Below are 24,731 nucleotides of genomic sequence, written 5' to 3'. Positions count from 1 at the left end.
TTAGTGGAGCTTTGAATCAGATCAGACAAAAAGAAAAATTCACATTTTATCAGTTTTTTTATTTCATAATGACAAAAATCAGAATATTGACAATAAAACTTTGTTATTAAATAAAAGTAAGAGAATTATTTCATTGTATTTGTAAACAGGAAGACAAAGAGTGGAACGTTATGATCTGCAGTGGTTTTGAACTGGTGTCACTGTGGTGTCACTCTGATGACGCCGCTGTGATGTCACTGTGATGTCACTGTGATGTCAGTGCTGCAGTTCTTTCAGGACGTCGGGGATGAACTCCTGGCCGTCTCTCAGTTCGTCCTTCCAGTCCTGCGGGACGCCGGCGCCGCTGTACGAGCCGCCGGCTCCCAGCAGGGCTCCCAGCGCCGCCCCGCGGTTACAGTTCTCCCCTGAACGTCCACACAAACACAACAGATGCCATAAATAACCTGAATGACGGCGTTTAGCCGTAGAGGTCGTTAGCAGCAATTAACTTAATGTTTGTCACGTTGATAGAAGAAATATGACCATTTAAGAGTCATTATATCTGTACATCTCATCTATGTCAAACAATATTTTTGGGGCTGTTTTTTGTCAACAGTTTCCTTCTTATTCATAATAGACTTTATCTCTGATTACAAGAAAATATCAAATAATTACGAGAAAATATCAAATAATTACAAGAAAATATCAAATAATTACAAGAAAATATCAAATAATTAAGAGAAAATATCAAATAATTACAAGAAAATATCAAATAATTACGGGAAAATATCAAATAATTACGAGAAAATATCAAATAATTACGGGAAAATATCTCATAATTACAAGAAAATATCTCATAATTACAAGAAAATGTCTCATAATTACAAGATCAAATCCCATAATTGCAAGAAAACTGGTAATTACGAGCTACCTTTCTTGTAATTATGATATTGTTTATTAGAATGATGAGATTGTAAGTCATAATTATGAGATACTGAAGTTATAATTACAAGATGAGACCTCCAGTGTTTATTTGTGAATGCAGAGAAAGCGAAAACATGCAGTAAACTGACACTGAAGCTCGAGTACGAACCTCCACAGTTGGTGTTTGCCAGGATTCCTCCCGCTGGGTCGTCATGAAACTCATGAGCCAGGTAGAACATGCTGGACAGAGCTCCTGTCAGTCACAAACACAAAGACGGGTGACTTCAACATCCACAAGTAGACGTTTTAATTCTTCCTCCATGACAGTAACACAGCTGGTGGGAAGCAGGCTGGGGATCGAGTCTTAAAACGCTATTTGTCATGTTGTAATTCTCAAATAAAAGCTGGTATTAATTTAATCATTTCATCAGTACAACAACTTCTTGATCACTGTTGAGCTGCTTTCAATGAAACTCAACACAAGTGTGGAAATGTTATAATACATTTATCAAAGCAACAGGTTAACATGGAGGAAGTGTTGAGTTTGTATTAACAGCAAATTAATTTAAAGTATATGAATCATCAGTGATAGTTAAAGAGTTCACAGTTTATCAAGCCTGTTATAAACCAGCAGTCAGGTGTCTGTAATCATTCCTCCTGTTCATACTGGACATTAAAAGATCCTTCAAATGTGTTTTCAATGGAAGTGATGGAGGCCAAAATCCACAGTGTGTCCACACAGTCATTTAAAAGTCTGTGTAAAGCTTCTATTCAGCTTCAGCAGTCTGAGTTAGTCATATCAAGTGGATATCTGACACATTTACAGTCTTTTTAGCATCAAATTCCCTCTTTGTGTTTCCTCGGACAGTGTTTCCCTGTTGAGCTGCAGGTGGAAGTATAGTAACAAAAAGAGGAACTTTGGCACTAAAAAGACTGTAACGTTGAAAGATATCTACTGGATTTGACTCATTTGGACGCTGAAGCTTCATATTAGCTTCAGAAGGAGGACTGTGGATTTTGTCCTCCATCACTTCCATTGTAAGGTCATTATGAAGGGATCTTCTAATGGTCAGTATGAACAGGAGGAATGATTACAGCAAGAAAATATGATTATGTTTTATGTATTTTGTGTGTTCAGAGCCTGAGTCGGACCTTTAGTGTAGCAGGCCAGACCGAGATAGTTCACGGCGCTCTGATGGACTCTCAGTCTTTCCTCCGAGGACACAGGAAACCTAAAACACACCAAACGTTTAGTTTATACAAACAACAACATGTTTTTTCCAGGTTTATCTGTGGAGTTGTTTACCTGCCGGCCTTGCGGCTGTAGCTCTGGCAGGTCTCCCAGGTGCCCAGCGTCCTCAGCGCGTGCTCGGCCTGCTGGCGGAGGCTGGCTCCGCCCAGCACGGCGTGCAGCGCCCGGCTGTAGATCGACACGTACTCGGGTACCCTGGGGTGGGGGTGGGTCAGCTTCACGAACTCTACAGCGGCTAAAACCTGAAGACAGAGAGGTTAAAGGTCAGATTGAGGCCACCAAGTTTAAGAATGAGATCAAGTGTTTTTCTTTCAGATGGAACCAAAACTTAAAGAAATAACTTTTAACATAAGTTTTAAAATAAGAACAAGGCGTGGAACTCACAGCTTGCTCCTCATTGGCCGAGGCTGACAGGAGGATGAAGGGGAGGATCATGGGAAGGCAGCCGATGGCGTCCAGCTGGCTGTCGGAGAAGGAAGAGTTTAACTTCTGTTTGGAACGTTTCTCCGCAAACTTCAGAACCTGGAAAACGCCGCAAGTAGAAAAGAAAGAAAGAAAGTCGAGTTCAATCAAGTCAGAGTTCCCAAAATAAGACTTTTCAAAATAAAATGCTTTTCCTTCACTTGCAAGAAAATAAATTGATTTTAAATGAAGAAAAAGAAAGTGCTAAATGTCTTCATGTTCACATTCAACACTTCCAAGCAGCAAATGTTTAAAATCTTGATATTTGACTTTGAAGAATCAAATTCAATAAATAATTGTAGTTTTTCTCCTGCAGATAAAATTAATTAATCGGTTAAATGTCTTGTTACATGTTTAATAACATGAACACAACAAAGTGAGTTCAGACTAACTGAAGAACAAACATCGATCTTCACTGTTAGACTGAAATAAACGGCTTCATGTTTGGAGTTTCACCTCGCGGCTCGACGTCGGTCTGGTTTCCTGCCAGTCGGCGAAGAAGGAGCGGTGGGAGGACTCGGCGTAGGTGTCGTTGTGCGTGCCGGGCGTGGTCAGGAACTGAACGTAGTCCGCCAGCACGGCGGCTCGGGCGTCCGGCTGCGAGACGTCGCTGAAGCCGCCGGTGACGAGCGTCCGAGCCGCTCTGAGAGCGCAGAGGACGTTCAGCGTGTTGTCGCCGGCCTGCAGACCTGAGACAGGAAACAGCACAGAGACTGAATGACGATCAATACTGGACCTCCGACGCACATATGAAATCAATATATGAGTTTTTAAATAAACCTGATCACAACATGTGGACTAACATTTCAGAAATAATCCGTTTTGATTTAGTTCTTACAGAATAAAGATCCGTAACGTCGCCCTCTGGTGGACAAACTGATTATTAATACTTCTGATCAGCTGATACTGATCATCATATAGTTTCCAATGAAGAGATGAGAAAGCTGATTATCAATATATATGACATTCTCTCAGACTGTGTGATGTTTTATTTGAATGATTTTAATTTGACTTAAAATTATTTTGATGGATTTAAAATTTAAAAACTCGTTTTTATTTTTATGTCCATTTTATGCTGAACTTCTTATCATCAATTAATATCAGACTCATGTTAATATACTGTACACTACATATACAGCGTATACTATATATATATATATATATATATATATATATATATATATATATATATATACTGTATGCAGTAGTCTGCAGTACCTTGATGATAGTGAACTGAGCCGGTAGAAGATTTCCAGAACTTCAGTTTATCGTGAAGAATGACGTTTCCAACGACTTCAGCTCGTCTTGCACCAGACGACCAGGCGGTCCGACCGCTGCCAGCTGCAACAAACAACAAACAATAAACAATAAACAACAAACAGAGGAGGAGGAAGTATTCAGATACTTTACTGCAGTAAAAGTACCAATACAACAATGTAAAAATACTCCAGTACAAGTAAAAGTAAAAGCATGAAAAATACTCCTACAGTAAAAGTACATAAGTATTATGAGCTTGATGTAGTTAAAGTATTGCAGTAAAAGTACATAAGTATTATGAGCTTGATGTAGTTAAAGTATTGCAGTAAAAGTACATAAGTATTATGAGCTTGATGTAGTTAAAGTATTGCAGTAAAAGTACATAAGTATTATGAGCTTGATGTAGTTAAAGTATTGCAGTAAAAGTAGTGGTTTGGTCCCTCTGACTGATATATTATTATATATGACATCATTAGATTATTAATAGTGAAGCATCAGTGTTAGAGCAGCATGTTACTGTTGTAGCTGCTGGAGGTGGAGCTAGTTTACACTACTTTATATACAGTTAGCTAGTTTAGTCCAGTGGTTCCCAACCTAGGGGTCGGGCCCCTCCAAAGGGTCAGCAGATAAATCTGAGGGGTGGTGAGATGATTAATGGGAGAGGAAAGAAGAAAAAACAAAGTTCTGATACACAAATCTGTTTTCAGTTTTTGGACTTTTTCTCTAATCTTTGATTTTTGCTGAAATATTGGATCATTTGAACATTTATTGAAATGAAAGCATGTGAGAAGTTTAGAGGGAAAAATCACTATTTGGTGGAGCTGTTAACAACTCATAGACATGTGAAATGTGACCCCGACTACACACTGCTTTTTGTATCATCAAATGGAAATACTCCAGTAAAGTACAAGTACCTCTAACTGTACTTATTAACAGACTCTAGTGAATATGATTCGTACTGGTGTTGGACAGGTTGAGGATGCTGGTCGGGTGTTTGTTTCTGGGAGCGTTGAAGCCGGTGATCCAGCCTCCGAAGTCCCTCCTGATGTCGTGGATGTCGTAGTACCAGTGGACGGGCATGGACGCGGCGTCGGCCGCGCACATCGCCCACAATGCCTCACTCACCGACCGCCGCACCTGAGCCATCTCACCTGCTGAGGAAGAGGAGGGACAGAGCTTTCAGCTTTGATCTCTGCACATTTCAGGTGTAACGTGAGGAAGATGAAAATAAAACTACTCATGTAGGACTGCAGTTCATCTTCCAGATATGATTTGATTATGAATCAATCATTTAGTCTATAAAATGTCAGAAAACAGACAAAGAAAAGTTTCAAATCGTCACATTGAAGCTGAAAAAAAAAAAAAATTAAATGATTTAATTATCAAAATGGTTCATAATCAACATATTAATTTACTGTAGTTACAAACAACGACTTGTTTTTATTTTCTCTATTTTTGTCTCTGTGTTATAATTGTGCCATTATTTATTTTATCACTTATCAAATCTAATTTTAATCGTCTGTTTTATTTCTTTTTTATCTCGTCAGCAACAGATGTTAAAAAACATCAGTTTAAAGACTTTATGTATAAAATATAAACTACATTCAGGGTTTCTTCACTATGTTCAATTTAAGACTTTCAAGACATTTTAACACCAAATAAGTTTCACAAGTATGAAAGACATAAAGACATCAGTGATGATAACAGACAGAACTGAGTAATGTGAATAAATGTCAGTTTATTTGCATTTATTTCACTAGTTGTGTCATCACTTCCTGGTAGTTTATAACAGTCACTTCCAATAATATAACTCATGTCTCATTAATCATTAATCAGGAGCTGGACTGGAAAACAACAGATGGATTAATGATTAATGAATTAAAAAGAACTCATTCATTTAAGCTCAGAGGTCTGGAACAAAGGTTTTACAGCCAGTTTTACTAAAATCACATAAAAAACATTTCATAACAAACTAATATTAAAAAAACTATGAATGAAATGTTTGACTTTTAAGGTTTGAGAGGAGCTGAAAATAAAATATTGATATTTATTAAACGTAAACATAAACTAATTTATTAAACTTAAACTCATTTATTTTACATTTAAGCATAATTAAAGCTAGTATCTAAAGTTTTATACTTCCTGACTGTTCTCTTTAATATTTCATCCATTATTTTTTCCTGGTGAAAATGTGTTTCCACAGAAAACTGCAGCCAATCAGATTGAATAAATATAACTAATAATGAATTTCTCCAGGATTTCAGTGTTAATTAACACCTGATAATCACCTGTTTAACGACTCAGCTCGAACCAGGAAACACTCACAGATAAATAATAACAGCTTTAACCGGAAAACTTCACGTTTAAATAAATATTCTGTAACGTTTTACAGGATTAAAGCTGCTCACCTTCCTCTCAGCAGCAGATTTCTCTTCCTTATGATTACAAGTTCAAACTTGTGTAACTTCATTACAAAACCTCACCGGAAGGCTAATGAAATTAGCACCGGCAGGCTAACAGAGACAACCTGTTTATAGCTCAGAGCTTCCGTTACGGTCATAGTATGATGATAATAATATATAATATACTTATAACGAGTCAGAGGATGTTAAAAGTCAACATGTGTAGCTTCAGATATGATTGTTCTGGTTAAAATATATTCTATAAAGTGAAGTTATGAAAGCAGCGTTACGAAAAACGTTGTTTATGTTTGTCATTTTGTAACCGCTTCCGCAGTACGGTGCTCCATGTAGGTCAAATCAAAAAGCGAAGCTTCGTTAAGTTTAAGTTTTTGGTTTTGCCCCGAATTTGGGCTTCCAGGTTAATAACAAATACTAAAATTTGCCCCCCAAACAACTTCTACCCATCATTTTTTAAAGTTTATCAGTAGTTAAGGTTAGGATTGGCCATATCGGTTATATTTTGAGACTTTGTGTAAGAAAGTATTTACGCTAAGAGCAAAACTGTAGCCATCACTGACACGTCCACAATTCAGGGACCATTTTATGACTTAGAGTTGCATATGGTGGACTTTTTTAAAACAATTTTTTGTAGAACTTATGTTTCATTTTATTTTTACTTCACACTTACTTACTTACATACAACACAATTTTGATGCACTTTTGCTTTTCTGCATTTTCTGGACAAACTTTCGAGCGGCATTAATTTTATTTTGTTTTATATGTTGGGCTTTTTAAAAGCAAACACCAATATTTTTTTAATAAAATAGCACATTGTTAAAGATGAAACCAGTGGTTTCCAACCTTTTTGGCTTTTGACGTCTTACAAAAAGCAGTGTGTAGTCGGGGTCACATTTCAGATGTCTATGAGTTGTTAACAGCTCCACCAAATAGTGATTTTTCCCTTTTGTGTACTTTTATTGTAGTAGGATTTTTCATGCAGGACTTTTACTTGTATTTTTACATTGCTGTATCAGTACTTTTACAGTAGTAAAGGATTTGTGTACTTCTTCCACCACTGCTGAGTAGCACAAGAAAATAAAAATCAAAAATAATAATAAATTCAAATAAAAAAATCGTAAATAATGCGACATAAACAATTCAGTAAGATATAAATTAGCATATATCAGTCTTCAATTTATATTCAAGGTCCTTTTACCATTAGGAAACAGTCCGGAGTTTGCCTGTAAGACCAAAATCAGGGTGTTGTTGTGTCACGGTCAGGCTACGGTGGCTGGCGTGGCTCAACGCAAAGCGAATCAGTTCAAATGCGAGTGCAGAATATGAATGATAGATATTTTGTTCCTGGATTAAACTTCACATTTCTGTTAAACAGCCGCCTGTTACGTCAACTGTAGTTTATGTTATACCGCTGTTTTTTATTAGCCGGAGCTAAGCTAGCTGCGCTAACAAGCTAACAGCAGCTAGCTGCTGCTGCTCGGACGAAAATGGAGGAAAATTCAATCGATCCTGAAGTTATTGGTGAGATTAAATGTTTATACTTTAGTTTAACTGCATGAAAGAAGGTCACAGCTGCTTCCTGTGTGTGATGATGAAGGTTAGTGACACAAAAGCAGCAGTTTCATCACTGACTGCAGCTGCATGTTTAATGTAAACCAGGAGCTCTGTGTTTATTATGTGAGGTAACCGGAGAGTTTTCTGACTCTGGGTTTGTTTTAATGCTTTCAGTGATCTGAAAAGTGGTTTTAAAACGTCTGCAGAGTCTGTTAGTGGATCTAAACCAGGTCTGATGAATCTAAAGTCCGTTGTTTTCGAGCTACACCTCAAAAATAGCCCAGATGTTTCTGTTTTCACATATAAAATGTAGGTTTAACATGTCTGAAAACGTGTTTTAAATTTCAAATCAGAAACTGTAATTCAAAAACTCCTTCATCTTCAAAATGTCCCCTCTCTGCTTTCTCAGATGGATTAAACATGTAGAGTAAAGGTTTGAAAAATCTGACTGTGGGTTTGAAACAGGTTCTGGAGTCTCCATGTGGATCCAGTCCTGCTTTGAAACGTCTACATTCAGTTGTTTTGATTTCGAGCTGGTCTGACACTGTTTTGATGGAGAAAAATCGGTAAAATAGCCCAAATTTTGTTCCAAATCATATGTAAAATGAAGGTTTGACTCGTCTGAAACTGCTTTCTCACAAACATGAAACACATTTTTATGTTTTCACATAAAAAATAAAGGTTTCATTTGTTCTAAAAAGAAGTTTAAAACAGTCAGTTCAGTGTTTTTTGATCTGATGTGGTCTTGATGGAGGAAAATCATTAAAGTAGCTCAGATTTTTCTGTTTTCGTGCTTAAAATAAAGGTTTAACTGATCTGAAAATCTGTTTTAAACCGTTTTTTTGCTTTCTGAAACAGATTAAATGCTCCATGTGGATCTAGTCCTGGTTTGACAAGTCCAACTACTGTAGTTTTTGATCTGATGTGGTTTTAATGGAGCAAAATCAGCAAAATAGCCCAAATTTTTTTGTTTTCACATATAGAATAAAGGTTTGATTTCTCTGAAAAGGAGTTTAAAACAGTTTCTGGAGTCTCCATGTGGATGTAAACCAGGTCTGAACATTTAAGATAAGTTATGACTTTATTGATGCTCAGAGAGGAAACATACAGGAAACAGATACCAACAAAAGAAGAAGTCAAGTGAACTCATTCATGGATTTAATTTGTCCTGATGTGTGTTTTCATTTTGTAGAACAGGCCAAAACCTTCTGGGCCAAGGAGGACGTGGATCAGGTCTTCAGCTCGGTGTTTGCGTACCTGAATCACCTGAAGAAAGTCCTGAAGACGAAGACGGCCACCGACAAAGGTCTGAGCCGGCTTCTTCTTCTTCTACCTTGCTAATAAACTGCCTGATGTATGTGTTTCCTGTCTGTCGTGACGTTTGTGTTTCCTGTCATCCAATCAGAGTTTGTGGATGGTTGGAAGCTGCTGGAATGTCTGGACTGGTCCGGTTGTTCTCCGGCGGCCATGCAGGACTCGTCTGTGGTTCAGGTGGTCATCGGCTCAGGTGAGTTCATTTACCCAGAAACACTCAGCAGCAGCAGCTCAGCAGTGTTTGTATGACCTTGTATTCGTATGTTTCCCCTGCACAGTTCGGCTGCTGCCGGCTGAGTTTTCCCGCCGCAGCCCGTCCGCTTCCCCCCGCCCTCCCTCCAACGGGCTGCCGAGCCCTGCGGCGCCGCCTGCAGGCAGAGAGGAGCTGCTGCCTCCGCTGTCCACCGTGCAGCTGCAGTATCAGCTGCACTCCTGCAGCAAGGTGACACACCGACGTCTTCATAGATGAGATTTAGGGTTAAATTAACTTAATAAAACAAGTTTTTTTTGATCATCTTTGTTATTTTTATTCGTCCTTTTTTAAAATATTCTGCGTGTGAATTTCCCCTCCAGTCCTGCCTGCCCAGTTTACCCAGCATGCCTCAGTCCACGCCTCCATTCTGGGGTCAGAACCCGCTGAAGGTGCCGCTGCTCTGCGGCTTTAAGAGGCTGACCGCCACCCTGCTGACGTCACCGGGAGGGGGCGGGGACGGGGACAACAAGGGGGCGGAGCCAACGGCAGAGGAGGAGGACGTCATTTACAAAGCCCCGTGTGGACAGAGCCTCCGTAACCACGACGACGTGATGCACTTCCTGTTGGCCACAGAGAGCTACGACATCCTGCAGGTCAGCTGTTTGTCATGATCAGAGACATAAGACGTACATATTGTAGTTTAATTGTTTATTATGATGCCTTCAGGGTCCATCTGGAAGCTACAAAACCTAAAGATAACCACACAGAACTTTCCTTCCTGTGTCCTCCAGGTGGACTTCTTCACCTTTAACCCGGCGGTTCGGTTGGACCCTCCGGCGGCGGCGGGCCCTCGGCACCCGGAGATGGACCTGAGCCGGGGCTCGGAGCCGACGCCGGTGGAGCTGTGCGCCGGGGACGGCGGCGCTCGGCCGGCCGAGTTCCGCTACAGGAAGGACCGCTGGCCGCACGGCTGCTTCCTGAGCCGCGGCCCGACGCTGTTCGACGCCTGCTGCGACTGCAGCGACGGCTGTAGCGACGCGGAGCGCTGCGCCTGCATGGCCAGGACCAGAGGACGGCGCCATTACAGCCACCACAGACTGACGGCGCCCGTGGCCTCGGGGTGAGAACGAACTCATCTCTCTGTCACCTCAACAAGCAACAGAAACTAAACTAACCGTCACTTTCATGAACAATCTAAAAACTTTCAGAGGAAGATTTATTTCTGAACAGAAGTAAGAACTTTACTGGAGGAAGATGAGGAAGATGAGGAAGATGAGGAAGAAGTTTACTGAATAAACAGGAAGAAAAACATCAAGGGCACAAACCTCTAAATAAAACGTGTGACATCAAGACAAGAGGCCGATTAGACTCTTTTTAATCGATTATTTGGTCCATAAAATGTCTGAAAAAAGGGAAAAATCCTCTTTGCTGTTTCCATAGCAACATCTTCATATTTCCTGTTTCGTCCGACCAAAAGTCCAAAACCACAAATAGTCAATTTACTATCATAACATGATAAAAGTAGTAAATATTCCCATTAAAGCAGCGATGAAAACGATGATTCAACTAATCATAAAACAGATTTTCTGTTTTATTTGCTGAACTTTAGTTTTTCTTTTGTAAAAAACTTTGTTTCACTGTTTTAAAAGTCATTTTTGACTTTTGATTATCACCTAAAAATGATTCATCAAATTATGATAAATAAATAAATAAATAAGAGGTCATCATCAGCTCATTATATACTCATTATTTCAGGTCGTTGTGTATATATTAATATATGAATGCAGTAGTATTTCTATATATATATTCTGTATATTTCAGTGTGTATGAATGCGGGCCGTGGTGCGGCTGTGATCGGGCTCGTTGTCAGAACCGGCTGGTCCAGCGAGGGATCAGAGTCCGTCTGCAGGTCTTCCACACCGACCGCCGCGGCTGGGGTGTGCGTTGCCGTGACGACTTGGACCGTGGGACGTTCGTGTGCATCTACGCAGGTACGGAGACGGAAAACTGACGTCAAAAAGTAGCAATAAATACTGCGTTACAGTATCAGTAGTAAAAGTACACGAGTATTATCAGCCTCATGGAGTTTAAGTAGAATTACTGCGTTCCAGCTCAGATAAAAGTACTGCAGTATTTCCCTCTGGAATGTGGTGTAGTTGAAGTATAAGGAAGTACTTGGAGTACAGGACTGCAGTAGGCTATCTGTTGGTCTCTGCAGGTGTGATCCTGCAGCGCGTCCAGACTCCTGATGAACTGGGGCCTCCGAAGCTGATGAGGACGGACCTGCCGTCGGATGACGACGTGGAGGTGGTCACCGAGTGGCTGGCCCCGCCGGTGCTGGAGGGGCGGAGCGACCTGCTGGAAACGCCCCCGCCTCCCGTGTCCCCGCCCACCTCGCCGCCGCTGCACGTCCCGGTGATCCAGAGACCCGCCGAGTCCTCCTGCACGCCTCAGGACAGAGACAAGGTCGCCGTCTGACACTTTTACTGATTCGTCCTCCAGGAAACGTCTCTAGAAGCTCTTGACGTAATGATTAACGACTAACGGTCGTGTGTTTCTGTCGTCAGGTTCCGACGGTGTTGGTCGGAGGTTCGGAGGCGTCGTCTCCTGCGGCAGGTTCGACCGTCACAAATCAAACTGAAATAAAGTTTTAGATTCAATCAGCACTTAAACAGAACATCCCTCTCCTCTCCGTCAGGTGACCAGTCTCAAGCGCAGGAGAAGGTTTCCATGACAACGGGCAGTCCCGAGGCGGCGGTCCACGGCGTGAACGGCACCGAGCGGGAGAGTCCGAGGAGTTTAAAGAGAGCGATGAAGGTGGAGGACGTTTACATGCTGGACGCCAGCAAGGAGGGAAATGTGAGCCGCTTCATCAACGTAAGACGGATAATAATCTGATCAGATAACGGAAATCAAGTCGTCAATTTACAAGTAAAATTCATAATAAAACATTTTGTTGAATTTTTACACACAAGAAATTCTGAGTTTATTTCAGTAATAAAACTTAATTCTTTCTAGATATTAAGACTTAATTCTCCAAATATTCATTGTTTTATTAATGACTTTTTTCTAAACTTATTTTTGTAATAACAACTTTTTTCTAGAAATGATCGTTGTTTTCTCACAATATCGACTTTTTTGTGCACAAAAATTCAAAATATTCCAACTTTATTTTCATCATGTTATGACTGTTCATGTGACCTGCATGTGATGTCATTTTGCCTTCGTGCAAGAACCACGTGTACGAACAGATTTGTTCTTAAGTGGCATGTTTGAGTGATTTAAGAGGATTTATGACATTCCCCAATTTTATTATGCTTGTAATAGATAAAAACAAAATTCACAAGTTCAGACGTGTCGTATGAGTCATAAACAAATAATCTGTTGATCCTCACAGGGCAAAAAACAACAGACCTGAAATCATAATGTCTTAATCAGAGTTCAATTCTTGTTATATTACATTATTTTCTGGAAATGACAACTTTATTCTAAACATACAAATATATGTATCTGAAAATATTTCAGCTTTATATATATATATGTGTGTGTGTGTGTGTGTGTGTGTGTGTGTGTGTGTGTGTGTATATATATACACACACACACATACATATATATATACACACACATACATACATACATATATACATACATATATATATATATACACACACACACACACACACATATATATATATATATATATATATATATATATATATATATATATATATATATATATATATATATATATATATATATATATATATGTGTGTGTGTGTGTGTGTATATATATATATATGTATGTATATATATTATGACTTCAGAACAATGAAAAGACCCAAATCCAGTCAGACGTCTTAAAGTGATCAATTTATATTCAGGAAAGTCTTTTATCATCTCGGGTATAAAAAATCAATATTCTGACTCTTTGAAAATGACCTTTGACCTCGTCTCTGCTCCCTGCAGCACAGTTGCGACCCGAACTTGTTCGTCCAGAACGTCTTCACCGACTCCCACGACCCCGGATTCCCCGTCATCGCCTTCTTCACCAACAGGTGAGGAAGAGGAGTGAAGGAGGTGAAGCAGCAGCAGCAGCTGGTTGTTGTTGTTTGTTGGTAACCGGTGTGTTTGTCTCTGTCAGGGTGGTGACGGCCGGCACTGAACTCACCTGGAACTATTCTGCACACACGCAAAGTTTCTCACTGCACAAACAGGAAGTGCCGTGTCTCTGCGACGCCGACGACTGCCGGGGAGAGTTCACCGTGGAGGAGAACCTGTGTGACATGTGTGAGGTCGAAGGTCAAGCTGCGATCAACGCCACATGATCCACATTAAAAACATTTTTTTACTGTAGTAAAACACGTTGAAAACTCATCTGCTGCCATTAGATCAGCTTGTTTTTGTAAAATGAAAATGTTAATAAACTTTTTTACTTTCTTACACATTAATGTGACTTTCTACTTTGAAACGAGTTCATGGAAAAATGCTCTTTATTGAAACTGTTACTGTAAACTCCAGCGGAGTCAATAAACGAGGAGCTGTATGGAAAGCCGATGGAGTCGTTATTCGTCTCATTTTCCTGCTGTTCGATGGTTTAATATAGTTTCGTTTATAAACGGTGTCTGTGAACGCTGCTATCAGAGGGCGTCTGACTGCACTCATGTTGCCATAAAGGCTCCTTATGAAAACGAACTTGATCATGTTAACCAAAAACGTTCATTCAGTAAGTCATGTGACTCTGACTTGGTCCTGACAAACATACAAACATAGCACATGACTACAGGCTACTCGGTAAGTTAGTCGTTATTATTATTTTATGATCAGGGCTGTGATGTTTTTCCTCCCTCCCCGACAGGAAATCAACTGGGCGCAAGGAACCATGAGTAATGCAAATGTTCATTTTTTTTAACAAGATCTTTTAATATTGTTGAAATTTGACACATCACAACTATTACTTGTTGCAGTTCGTCTGCTGTGACGTCGTTTTGCATTGATGTGAGATGACGTCAGTCAGGACGCACCGCTGCTGGAGGCGGCCAGACTCTCCTCACATGTTAAAAACAGTTGTGAAAGGTGAGTTTTGATTAGTGAACACGGACAGATTGGTGCAGACTCAGATGTGTTTGGGCAGAGAGTTGCATAGGGAGGCGGCAGCTGTGGAGAAAGATCTAATAATAATAAAAGAAAAGAAAAAATAAAGTTTTTTATAACATGAATGCAGTAAAATAGGTGAATAAAATAAAGTTGTATAAATCATTCTTATCAGAGGCAGGTGATGAGGATGAAATGCTGCCACCTGCTGGTCACTTTACATTCTGAACCTGATTCTGCATTAATATCACTCACTTACATGTTGAAGCTGTTTTCTACTAACTGATGTTTAAATGCAACAGTATGAAGGAAATAATTCAACAGCAGCACAAACTGCAGCCTCCAAAATCACCATAAAGTAGAATTTAACACCTTTTAGAAAACGGCTCCAACTAAAGCTGAAGCTTCCAGCTTCTATCAGCGTGATATTATTGTATGACTGATGTATTGACTGCATTAGTTTCAGCCTGTTGCACATAATAATAAACTGACTTATACATGGTGGCGTCTCAGTGAGACTCTGGGCAGCTGTAAACATCCTACAGTGTTTATTATATTCTTTATAACAAGATATAAATTACAGTCACGTGATTAAAATGTTTTTCATTTCAGGCTGCAGCTAACGATTATTTTCATGATTGATCAAACTGCAGATTCATGACATAATAGTTCAGTCAATAACATTTTATTGAGTAAACAAATCATCACACGTGTTTTTACTTGACAAACACGTCAACGAGCTCATGAACAAGAAAAATGCTGATTCGCTGACTCGCAAAACAAATTGTGATCCACGTGGACGACGAACTGTAAAATGTTCATAAAACTGAACGGATCAGCAGAAGAGGCCGCCAAAGTGCTCGTCGTCAAGGAGATCGCTGATCTGCACAAGTGTCAGTGATGAAGATGAGGTGATGAAGCTGCCTGTTAAACCTGAACTCAGGAAACGTAACTGAATGTTCGTTATGTGGAGATAACGAACAACAAACAACACGGATTACAGAATATGAAACACTGGGACTGAAAACCTTTGAATACACAGATATGATTGATGTTGACTTCAACAATCTCAACAGTTGTTGCTACGCAGATGATCAGTTCAACATGAAGTCAATTATTCGCTTTAACAGCAGAAGTTTTTATGCAAACTTTCAAAACATCAGAGAATATTTAAGTCAATTTAAGAAACCATTTAATGTAATATCAATATCTATATCTGAGACCTGGACTATAAGGTAGTAGGAGAGATAACAACTATTGATGATTACTAAACATGCTGTTTAAATTGTAAAACACGTAAAAGTGATGATAGACATTGTTGACATAGAAAGAGTTTATGGAAAATACATTTCTGGGTGTGATTTAGACCATAAAATCAACTGGAAACCTTATATAAGATACAAGACGAGACATTCTGGATCATAAAACACTGAACACTGTTTGGTTCACTTGTGTAACTGTATCTGAGTTACTGTGTGAAGTAACACCTACAAAAGCAACTTACACTCATTCAGCATAATATAAAAAAGAGCTGTAAGCATAGTTAATAATGTAGGACATCATGGATACACTAACACGCTGGTTTTAAAGTCACGTGCTTGTAGAATTCAAGGCTGCACAATTAATCTATAAAGCAAGAAACCTTCAGGTAACATACAAAAATGTTCTTAGACAGAGAGGAGGGTTATCATTTAAGGGAAAGTTTAACTCAGAAGAGTATGTGTATTTCTATTTATGAGTAAATTTGTGGAATGTTTGGATACAGACGTCTGAATATAAATCAGTTCAATATAATAAGATTGGGGTAGTTGTTCGTGAGTTGTATATATGATAAATATTGAGTTAATTGTTTGAGTTATGAAGAAAGGGAAGGGTCATTGAGTGTATACTCTTCCTGCTCCACATGTAATATTTATTTATGTTTATAAGAGTTTGTTTATTGAGAGTTTGCTGTATATGTTTACTACTTATTTTATTTGTTATCCTTGATTTGTTTTTTATTTGTTACATGTTCGAAATGACCAAATATAAAACCAGTCGTTGAGCGGACTTCCGTCGGTGCGACTTTTACTTTGAAAGTCGAATGCGGCCGTTTCATGTTGTAACCATCACTTCTTTTATTTTGAAAATCAGTCGGCCGGGGAGAGGGCTTTTATTTTGACACTCCGTACCGGATCTCGGAGTGTTGTTTATAAGTCGTCCTCCGGTTCGTCTTACCGACTGTCCTCCACACTCCGAAACCGACAATGAGCGTTGTTCTGCGGGCTGCGTGCGTTTTCCTCCTCGGCCTCCTCTGGGCCTCCCTCTCCCCGTCCTCCTCCTCCCGGGTGTGGATCCCCCCTCACGACCAGGTGGCCCGGGTCGCCCGCTTCATCGCCCATCAGTGCGACTGGGCCTCCATGGCCACCATCTCCACCCACAAGCCGGTGGTTGGGCAGCCGTTCTCCAACGTCTTCTCGGTCAGCGACGGTCTGCATGGCTCCAGCACCGGGGTGCCCTACATGTACCTGACCCGTATGGAGATCTCCGTGCAGGACCTGGAGGTACTGGTCCAGCAGTGCAGCGTACTTGAAGTATTCAGAATGACCATAAACTTAATGTAAACTGCTTGTAATGAGTCTGAGTGTTCAAAACCTCGTTTTAAAAAGAACAGAGTTTAGTGAAATTCCAATTAATTTTATATCATCTCCTCTAGTGTTACTATAATATTGTTACAGGTGCTAATAATGAGCCTCCAGTCTTCAAAACTATGTTTAAAAAGCACAAAATGTAGTAAAACTGCCACTGACTCTCTATTATCTCCTCTAGTGTTAGTATAATATCGCTACAGGTGCTAATAATGACCACAAAGACTGTTGTAAAGTTTAATCATAATAAGTTTCTATTGAAACTGCCTCATAGTCAGTCTGCAGCGTTCAGGACTACGTTGAAAAATAAGCTGCTGTTTACTCTCTGTTATCTCTGTAGTATCCATACAGCAGTTTGTTGGGAGTTGACTGTTCAGAACTACATTTGAAATTATCAGATTTTACTAAAAACTATTGAGACCTCCATTAGCTTGTATTGTGTCCTGTGATGTTTCTGTAATATTCTTATCGGGCTGTAAAGCATTCAGAGTATCACAGACTTTACTTCAAACTATAAAGGCTGTAAATAACTTTCTGTTATCATCCATGAAATATTTCTAATATTCCTTTTCAATCTTAAACTTTGTGTAGTTTTCAAAACTACCATAAAGAAAGTTAAATTATTAAAGATCAATCAATTAATTATCTTATAGTATCTGTACAGAACTCCTATAGGGATTTATAGTGTTTTAAGTATCATAGACTTCTATTCATTTTCTATTATTTCCTCTGCTGTTTTAAATAATATAATAATAATATTCATATGCAACCTTATACACTGTCTGCAGTGTTTACAACTATCATGAAGTCTTACTGACTTACTGAAAACTTAAAATCATCTATTGTATTTCTATAATAGTCTTATAAATGTTTAGTGTGTAAAGAAGTATCAAGGACTTGAGTTTATATAATATTTTTGGTGTTTTTATGTCTGTGTAGTGTAAAGTTTATTTGTTTTCTGCAGTATTTAAACAATATTTCTTGAAACCTTTATTTCAGTAACATCTTTTGTGAATTTAAAGTGGCCTTGCAGTATTTTATGTTCTTTTGTATCTATAATACCCTAAATATTTCTTTATTATTATCTTTATTATACAGCAGTTTCATATTTGCAGTTAGGAAACAGAAAAATTTTATTAGTGAAATTTGGTGCACGTTGCCTTGAATTAGTGTTTTCGTGAAATGTAGCTGTTCTGCACAGTTATGAAAACGTGTCTGAGGATTTATGCAACAGCAGAGGCTCTACCATGACACAGCAGTTTTTTTCCCACAGAGCGACTCAGCAGTTTGGGAGGAAAAGTCACATGTCAGAGCTGTGGTCATGTGATCATGTGATCATGTGACCATGTGACAGAGAACCACAGAGTGATAAACAGCAGAAACATAAAGTACCGTCTGTGTTTACGGCCTGAAAATGTCTTAAGTCGCTAAAAAGACAGATAAGAAGTATTTTACAAGTTTTCAGTTAGTTATAAATGTTCTTTAAGTTCTTTACAACAACTTTGTTGTAAAAAAGAAGGTTTAAAGTTCAGAGAAACTTTTGTCATATGTCATCAAACAGCAGTGTGTCGTTAAAATATATGAAACAATATCCAAGTCTGGAGTGTTTGGAATGTGCTTTTATGGCAGTAAAATCTAAAGTTGAAGCGCTGAAAGCATTTAAAGTGACATTTAAAAACAGAATTACTGAAAAAGAAACTCAACTTAGAGTAACAGCAGAAGTGCTGGAAGGAGCTGAATTGAGGGAAGTTGAAGTGAAAGTGATGAAATGAGTTGGTATGTTAGTTTAAATTCAAACAGTGTCAATTATGAAAATAGTTTATGTCAATACACGTGTAAGGAATTAAAGTGTCAGTTAAAAAGTCAGCTGAAGTGTGACGAGTTGAAGGGTTCAACGAGTTAAAGTGTCAGTTCAAATGTAAACACTGAAAGCAAATATCAGTTGGAGTGTCAAGTGTAAAGTTGAAGTGTTTAAATATAGGAGGTATAAGCAGTTGAAGTGTCAGTAATTTTAACGGGTAAAGCTGAAAGCAGTTAAAGTGTCAGTTAAATATGAACAGAAGAGCTGAAAGCAGTTGAAGTGTCAGTTTAATATGAACAGAAGAGCTGAAAGCAGTTGAAGCGTCAGTTAAATATGAACAAAAGAGCTGAAAGCAGTTGAAGTGTCAGTTTAATATGAACAGAAGAGCTGAAAGCAGTTGAAGTGTCAGTTTAATATGAACAGACGAGCTGAAATCAGTTGAAGTGTCAGTTTAATATGAACAGAAGAGCTGAAAGCAGTTGAAGTGTCAGTTCAATATGAACAGAAGAGCTGAAAGCAGTTGAAGTGTCAGTTCAATATGAACAGAAGAGCTGAAAGCAGTTGAAGTGTCAGTTTAATATGAACAGACGAGCTGAAAGCAGTTGAAGTGTCAGTTTAATATGAACAGAAGAGCTGAAAGCAGTTGAAGTGTCAGTTAAATATGAACAGACGATCTGAAAGCAGTTGAAGCTTCAGTTTAATATGAACAGATGAGCTGAAAGCAGTTAAAGTGTCAGTTAAAGTGAGTTGCCTGTCTCCCTCCAGGCGAACCCTGCGGCGTCTCTGTCCATGTCTCTGGCTCAGACCGACTACTGCAGGCAGCAGGGCTTCGACCCTCAGAGTCCTCTCTGTGCTCACATCATCCTCTCTGGATCTGTGCTGGAGGTATAAACACACAAACACACACACACACACACACACACACACACCTGTGTGTCCAGGTGGTAAAGTCTGAGTAGTCACATGACCCTCCTCTCATTCCTCTTGGTCAGCTGAATGGGACAGAGGCGGAGTTTGCTAAGAAAGCGCTCTTCAGTCGACACCCAGAGATGATCGACTGGCCGTCTGATCACAACTGGTTCTTCGCCAAGTTCAACATTACTCAGGTACCAGTACTACTATTACTATCACTATTACTACTATTACTATCACTATTACTACTATTACTATCACTATTACTATTACTATCACTATTACTACTATTACTATCACTATTACCACTATTACTATTACTATTATTACTATTACTATCACTATTACTACTATTACTATCACTATTACCACTATTACTATTACTATTACTACTATTACTATTACTACTATCACTATTACTACTATTACTATCACTATTACTACTATTACTATCACTATTACTACTATTACTATTACTACTACTACTATTACTATCACTATTACTACTATTACTATCACTATTACTATTACTATTACTACAACTACTATTACTATTACTACTTCTACTATTACTACTATCACTATCACTATTACTATTACTACTACTACTACTATTACTATTACTGCTATTACTGTTACTACTATTACTATCACTATTACTACTATTACTATCACTATTACTATTACTACTACTACTACTATTACTATTACTACTATTACCATTACTACTATTACTACTATTACTATCACTATTACTACTATTACTATTACTACTACTATTTCTACTATTACTATCACTATTACTACTACTGTTACTATTTCTACTACTACTATTATTTCTACTACTATTACTACTATTACTACTATTACTATCACTATTACTACTATTACTATCACTATTACTACTACTATCACTATTTCTACTACTACTATTATTACTAATACTATTACTACTATTACTACTATTACTATCACTATTACTACTATTACTATTACTACTACTATTACTATTTCTACTACTACTATTATTACTATTACCATTACTACTATTACTACTATTACTATCACTACTATTACTATTACTACTACTGTTACTACTATTTCTACTATTATATTACTACTACTAGTACTACTACTGTTATTACCACTATTACTTTACTACTACTATTACTGCTACTACACTACTGTTATTACTACTATTATTACTACTATTATTATTACTGTTACTATTGCTACTATAAACTACTGATACTACTACTACTAGACGATAAACTACTACTTTCCTGCTACTACTATCACTACTACAACTATAAACTACTATTACTTTGCCGCTACTACTACTACACTATAGTATACTGCTGTTATTATGAACACTACTACTAAGACAACTATTGTTATTACAGTTGTTACTACTACCTCATACTGCTCCTAATGCTACTCCCTGTACTACTACTACTGGTATTTCCACTACTGTTACTATTACACTGGTAATGCTACCTCTGCTACTACTAGTACTGCTCCAAACAGCAGTAATCTCTGTAGTACTGGTCAGTCAAACTGGTTTAGACCAGTTTAGACCAGTCAAAGATGTCTCAGTAATTACTGCTGTCATGTTGCAGGTGTGGGTGTTGGATTATTTTGGCGGGGTGAAGACGGTCACCCCGGAGGAATACTTCCAGGCCGCGCCGAACAGGAAGCACCACTGACGGTCAGAGCTGCTGGGTTTTGTAGTTCTTCTTCTTCTTCTGTTTGTGGTTGTCTTTGAAAAACTGCAACATAATCTTTTAAAGGCGCATTCATGAATCTTCGTTATGGTTTTATTCGTCAGCTGATCAGACCACAGTGGTCACAATATGTTATAAATTAGTCACGTTGGTCACTTTCACTACCTGTTCTGTAAAAATAAAGGATGTAAGGTGGCTTCACACACCAAACACCAAAGTCTGCCACAAAACCAAAACAAACATATAAATGAAATGCTGAGAATGACAAGAATAAAAAAACTCACAGTGAATCAAAACTGAGACATACTGATGTCAAAATATGGTGACATTGTTATTAAGTATGTATCTATTTTTTCACCTACTTGCTTGTACATATTAGTGATAGTGATGTTTGTATAAACGTACTTATAAATAAAATAAAACTGATTCTGATCATTTTGACATTTTAAGTCAAAAGTGGTCTCATTATTTTGAATTAAAAAGTAAAAAAAATTGGCTTATCTCTTGATTTTCATGTATTATTTTAAGATTTTGACTTAGTTTTCATCATTCACAACTTTTCATCTGCATTTTTTTACTCACTTCTGGTAGAAATGGTCTCTCACAGGTCATTTCTCTTTATTCAAGAGACTTAAAGTCATTTTCACAGGTAGAAGGTAAACACACAGTGGAAACCTGTGCACTTTACTCAGTCAGGTCAAAGAAAGAAACCAGATTACAATATATTTAAAAAGAGTCGGAAGAATATTTACAACAGTTATTTACAGCACTTCTGATGAAGTCGAGCAGCAGATGATTATGAAACTGCTTCTTCTTCTTTTTGACATTGATAACTGATGTTCACTGTTGTCGTTTCTGCTCAGGACGCTGATGGCGAACAGATCGGGGATCGAAACCTGCGACCTGGAAGAAGTCTGACAGGATCTGAGCAGGTTGTCAGTTTGAATCTTTCTACAAGACGACGTCTTCAACTTTAAACTACCGGAGCGACGCTGCTCAACGCTTCAGTATCAGAATCTGTGACGAGCGGAAGTAACAAAAAAATCAACTGCGATCAATAAATATGATGGAAAAATTAGAGAGTTGAAAAACTGAGCCGATCTAAAAAAAATACCAAATTTACTCACAGCTGATCAATCAATTGCAAATCCAATTGCAGCAACTGATCATCAATTTACAAGCATTTTAATCACTGAAAGTAACTTCACACCGCATGAAATCATTTAAATTCAATCAAATTTAGGAATAAAAATAGAAAGCATTTTTAAAATTCTTTAAAATGAATAATTTGGTAATTTCAGAACATTTAATATAATTTGACAGCTGGACTTTCCAATAATCAACAGTATTGAACATAAAAAAACAAAGTTGACTGTTAAATTAACAAAATTTTGATTATTTATTGATCTGATCAGTCAGCTGATTGTTGTTGTGGTTTAAAATTCAAACTACCAATAAACCTCAGGTTTTTGTTGTTGATCAGAGTTATAAAATATAAAAGGTGTGATTATAGATTAGACGTGTGCACAGATTTAAAACACATTTAAAAGCCTTTGTGTGAAATATTAAGTGTGTGTTTTTGTTATAAATAAGATGTCGGCTGCAGTGCTGCAGTTTGACCGCTGGAGGGAGCCGTTGTGTTTATATGCAAACCCTAAAAAAAAACACAGGAGAGGTGAAGTCAAACTGAACTAGACTCAAAAACATGATTACAAATGTTTGATATTTTGCTCCGCTGCAGAACAACAGCAGCTTTCAGTGAGAATCATTTGTGTTTTTATTTAAAAACGTCTGCAGACAGATGTTAAAGTCAATAAAACACATTTAAAACAATTCAAAACTAAAAGATGAAGTTTAGTTTGTAAGCATGAAAGTCACCCAGATTGAAGATAAATAGATTTCCACATGATAGAAACAATATGACAAACTGAAAAATGAACCTTTGTACCATTTATACTGAAGCAGGAAACACTTTCATCTGTAGATTTTTTTCCTTTTCCCTGGTTTGGTTTTGCGGCTCCGTTACAGCTCAACACAAACGTTCACAAACGCAAAGATTTAAGTTGTTTGATTCGAAGGGATTTGCACTAAAAACACAACTTTTGCACTGCACTTTTTAACTTTGTCACAGGTGAACAGAACCACACGCGGATTCACAGGCGGAAGTAATGTTAGTGTAAGTTATGAATACATGTTCATCTACAAACGCCAAAATATAATCCAGCAGGTTTTTACTGGTTTACAGCTAATAATAAAGTTTTCTGCTGAATGAGCTTCTTACTACAAGAAAAAGCCCAAAGTTGAATGTATATGATTAGGAATAGTATAGTTCATTCTTTAATCTTTTAAAAAAAAAAACTACATTTCCCATGATTCTTAGCCATCAGCATGCTGTTCAAACCTCATTGGATGTGTAGTTATTGAACGCTAACAAACTAATCCTTGTTTTTAGTGTTTGTTCTTTAAGTCTTGGAAACAGTTTGACATTAAAATATCTGAACTCACTGGGAGACTTCATCTGTACACTCTGGTCTACAGAATATGTGTAATTACATATTGTCACTTTCATAAATTGATAATACTTTTGATCACAGATCAAAAACTTCTAAAGTCAACTGAATCTGCTGCTCCTGTGACGCCTTAAACATCATTTTATACTCCATAAATGTTATGATATGTCTTTCATTATAACTTTAAAGAATTCAATTAAATATTTTTGTAAAGAGATTGTATGATTTCTATAAATAAAGTTTTGCATTAAAAAAAACAGAAGATGGCTTCACTTTGTCTGTTTTTATTGATTTTTTTTTTTTTTTAGATTTAGTGAAATCTTATTTTAACTCATTATGATTTATACCAACAAACATTAAACAACATACTATTATTGGAACGTAGAAAGCAAAGAGTCTGTTTATTAAAGTTTATTGACCGTTTCTTTGATTCATCTGATTGATTTTGTGTTCAGAAAATATAATTTGGTTAGCTAGTTAAGCTAACGTTAGCAGAAATGTGTAGCATTTAAAATGTCTAATTACCACACAAGCTAACAAATGTGCTAGAAGCTAGCATTAGCATCAACACAAGGATGTTCCCTAAAGAAAGAGGCATCACTCTCCAAGTTTTAGTCATTAAATGTAAAGTGTGATATTTTCCAACTTTATGAGCGTTGATGGATGTCCAACAAAGTGTTAGATTATTAATAGTGAAGCATCAGTGTTAGA

The 24,731-nt window shown here is 37.8% G+C and overlaps 4 protein-coding genes across 5 annotated transcripts in view; 3 read left to right on the top strand and 1 right to left on the bottom strand.

Annotated features, from left to right (window-relative positions):
• Window positions 1–24,731, top strand: part of LOC121891678 (protein NLRC3-like) — a 1,105,688-nt gene that overhangs the window by 579,697 nt on the left and 501,260 nt on the right. The gene's annotated exons all lie outside the window — the stretch shown is intronic.
• On the bottom strand, window positions 42–13,357 carry LOC121891710. The gene is made up of 9 exons (XM_042404272.1): window positions 13,295–13,357; window positions 4,834–5,025; window positions 3,836–3,958; window positions 3,074–3,306; window positions 2,540–2,677; window positions 2,210–2,397; window positions 2,056–2,135; window positions 1,073–1,156; window positions 42–404 (listed from the first exon to the last, which is right to left on the bottom strand). Exons 2-9 carry the CDS (start codon window positions 5,018–5,020, stop codon window positions 256–258), a joined length of 1,182 nt encoding a protein of 393 aa, XP_042260206.1. The 5' UTR covers window positions 5,021–5,025; window positions 13,295–13,357; the 3' UTR covers window positions 42–255.
• setdb2 (SET domain bifurcated histone lysine methyltransferase 2) lies at window positions 5,019–13,909 on the top strand. 2 transcript variants are annotated; one of them, XM_042404248.1, is made up of 12 exons: window positions 5,019–5,079; window positions 9,041–9,154; window positions 9,254–9,355; window positions 9,441–9,604; window positions 9,736–10,008; window positions 10,147–10,475; window positions 11,177–11,346; window positions 11,574–11,821; window positions 11,923–11,971; window positions 12,054–12,232; window positions 13,322–13,410; window positions 13,497–13,909. In XM_042404248.1, the coding sequence occupies exons 3-12, from the start codon at window positions 9,316–9,318 to the stop codon at window positions 13,678–13,680; spliced, it is 1,725 nt and encodes a 574-aa protein (XP_042260182.1). In that variant the 5' UTR covers window positions 5,019–5,079; window positions 9,041–9,154; window positions 9,254–9,315; the 3' UTR covers window positions 13,681–13,909. The 2 variants fall into 2 exon arrangements, with proteins under 2 accessions (XP_042260182.1, XP_042260180.1); XM_042404246.1 differs by lacking the exon at window positions 5,019–5,079 and adding an exon at window positions 7,547–7,815.
• creg1 (cellular repressor of E1A-stimulated genes 1) lies at window positions 16,574–23,437 on the top strand. The gene is made up of 5 exons (XM_042404298.1): window positions 16,574–16,989; window positions 19,640–19,759; window positions 19,867–19,980; window positions 21,406–21,494; window positions 22,374–23,437. Exons 1-4 carry the CDS (start codon window positions 16,693–16,695, stop codon window positions 21,490–21,492), a joined length of 618 nt encoding a protein of 205 aa, XP_042260232.1. The 5' UTR covers window positions 16,574–16,692; the 3' UTR covers window positions 21,493–21,494; window positions 22,374–23,437.

The sequence above is a fragment of the Thunnus maccoyii genome, chromosome 24 (genome assembly GCF_910596095.1).
Source record: "Thunnus maccoyii chromosome 24, fThuMac1.1, whole genome shotgun sequence".
Taxonomy (NCBI): domain Eukaryota; kingdom Metazoa; phylum Chordata; class Actinopteri; order Scombriformes; family Scombridae; genus Thunnus; species Thunnus maccoyii.
Note: the sequence above shows the minus strand (reverse complement) of the source record. Positions and strands in the feature narration are given on the sequence as shown.

Excerpts from the sequence above, each read along its gene's own strand:
- LOC121891710 (XM_042404272.1), bottom strand. The coding sequence starts at position 5,020 with ATGGCTCAGGTGCGGCGGTCGGTGAGTGAGGCATTGTGGGCGATGTGC. Across the intron at positions 2,678-3,073 it reads GACCGACGTCGAGCCGCGAG|GTTCTGAAGTTTGCGGAGAA; the intron begins GTGAAACTCCAA and ends GGCGTTTTCCAG. Across the intron at positions 2,136-2,209 it reads TACAGCCGCAAGGCCGGCAG|GTTTCCTGTGTCCTCGGAGG; the intron begins GTAAACAACTCC and ends GGTGTGTTTTAG.
- setdb2 (XM_042404246.1), top strand. The coding sequence starts at position 7,782 with ATGGAGGAAAATTCAATCGATCCTGAAGTTATTG. Across the intron at positions 9,155-9,253 it reads GAAGACGGCCACCGACAAAG|AGTTTGTGGATGGTTGGAAG; the intron begins GTCTGAGCCGGC and ends TCATCCAATCAG. Across the intron at positions 11,972-12,053 it reads GGCGTCGTCTCCTGCGGCAG|GTGACCAGTCTCAAGCGCAG; the intron begins GTTCGACCGTCA and ends CCTCTCCGTCAG.
- creg1 (XM_042404298.1), top strand. The coding sequence starts at position 16,693 with ATGAGCGTTGTTCTGCGGGCTGCGTGCGTTTTCCTCCTCGGCCTCCTC. Across the intron at positions 16,990-19,639 it reads TCTCCGTGCAGGACCTGGAG|GCGAACCCTGCGGCGTCTCT; the intron begins GTACTGGTCCAG and ends GTCTCCCTCCAG. Across the intron at positions 19,981-21,405 it reads CCAAGTTCAACATTACTCAG|GTGTGGGTGTTGGATTATTT; the intron begins GTACCAGTACTA and ends GTCATGTTGCAG.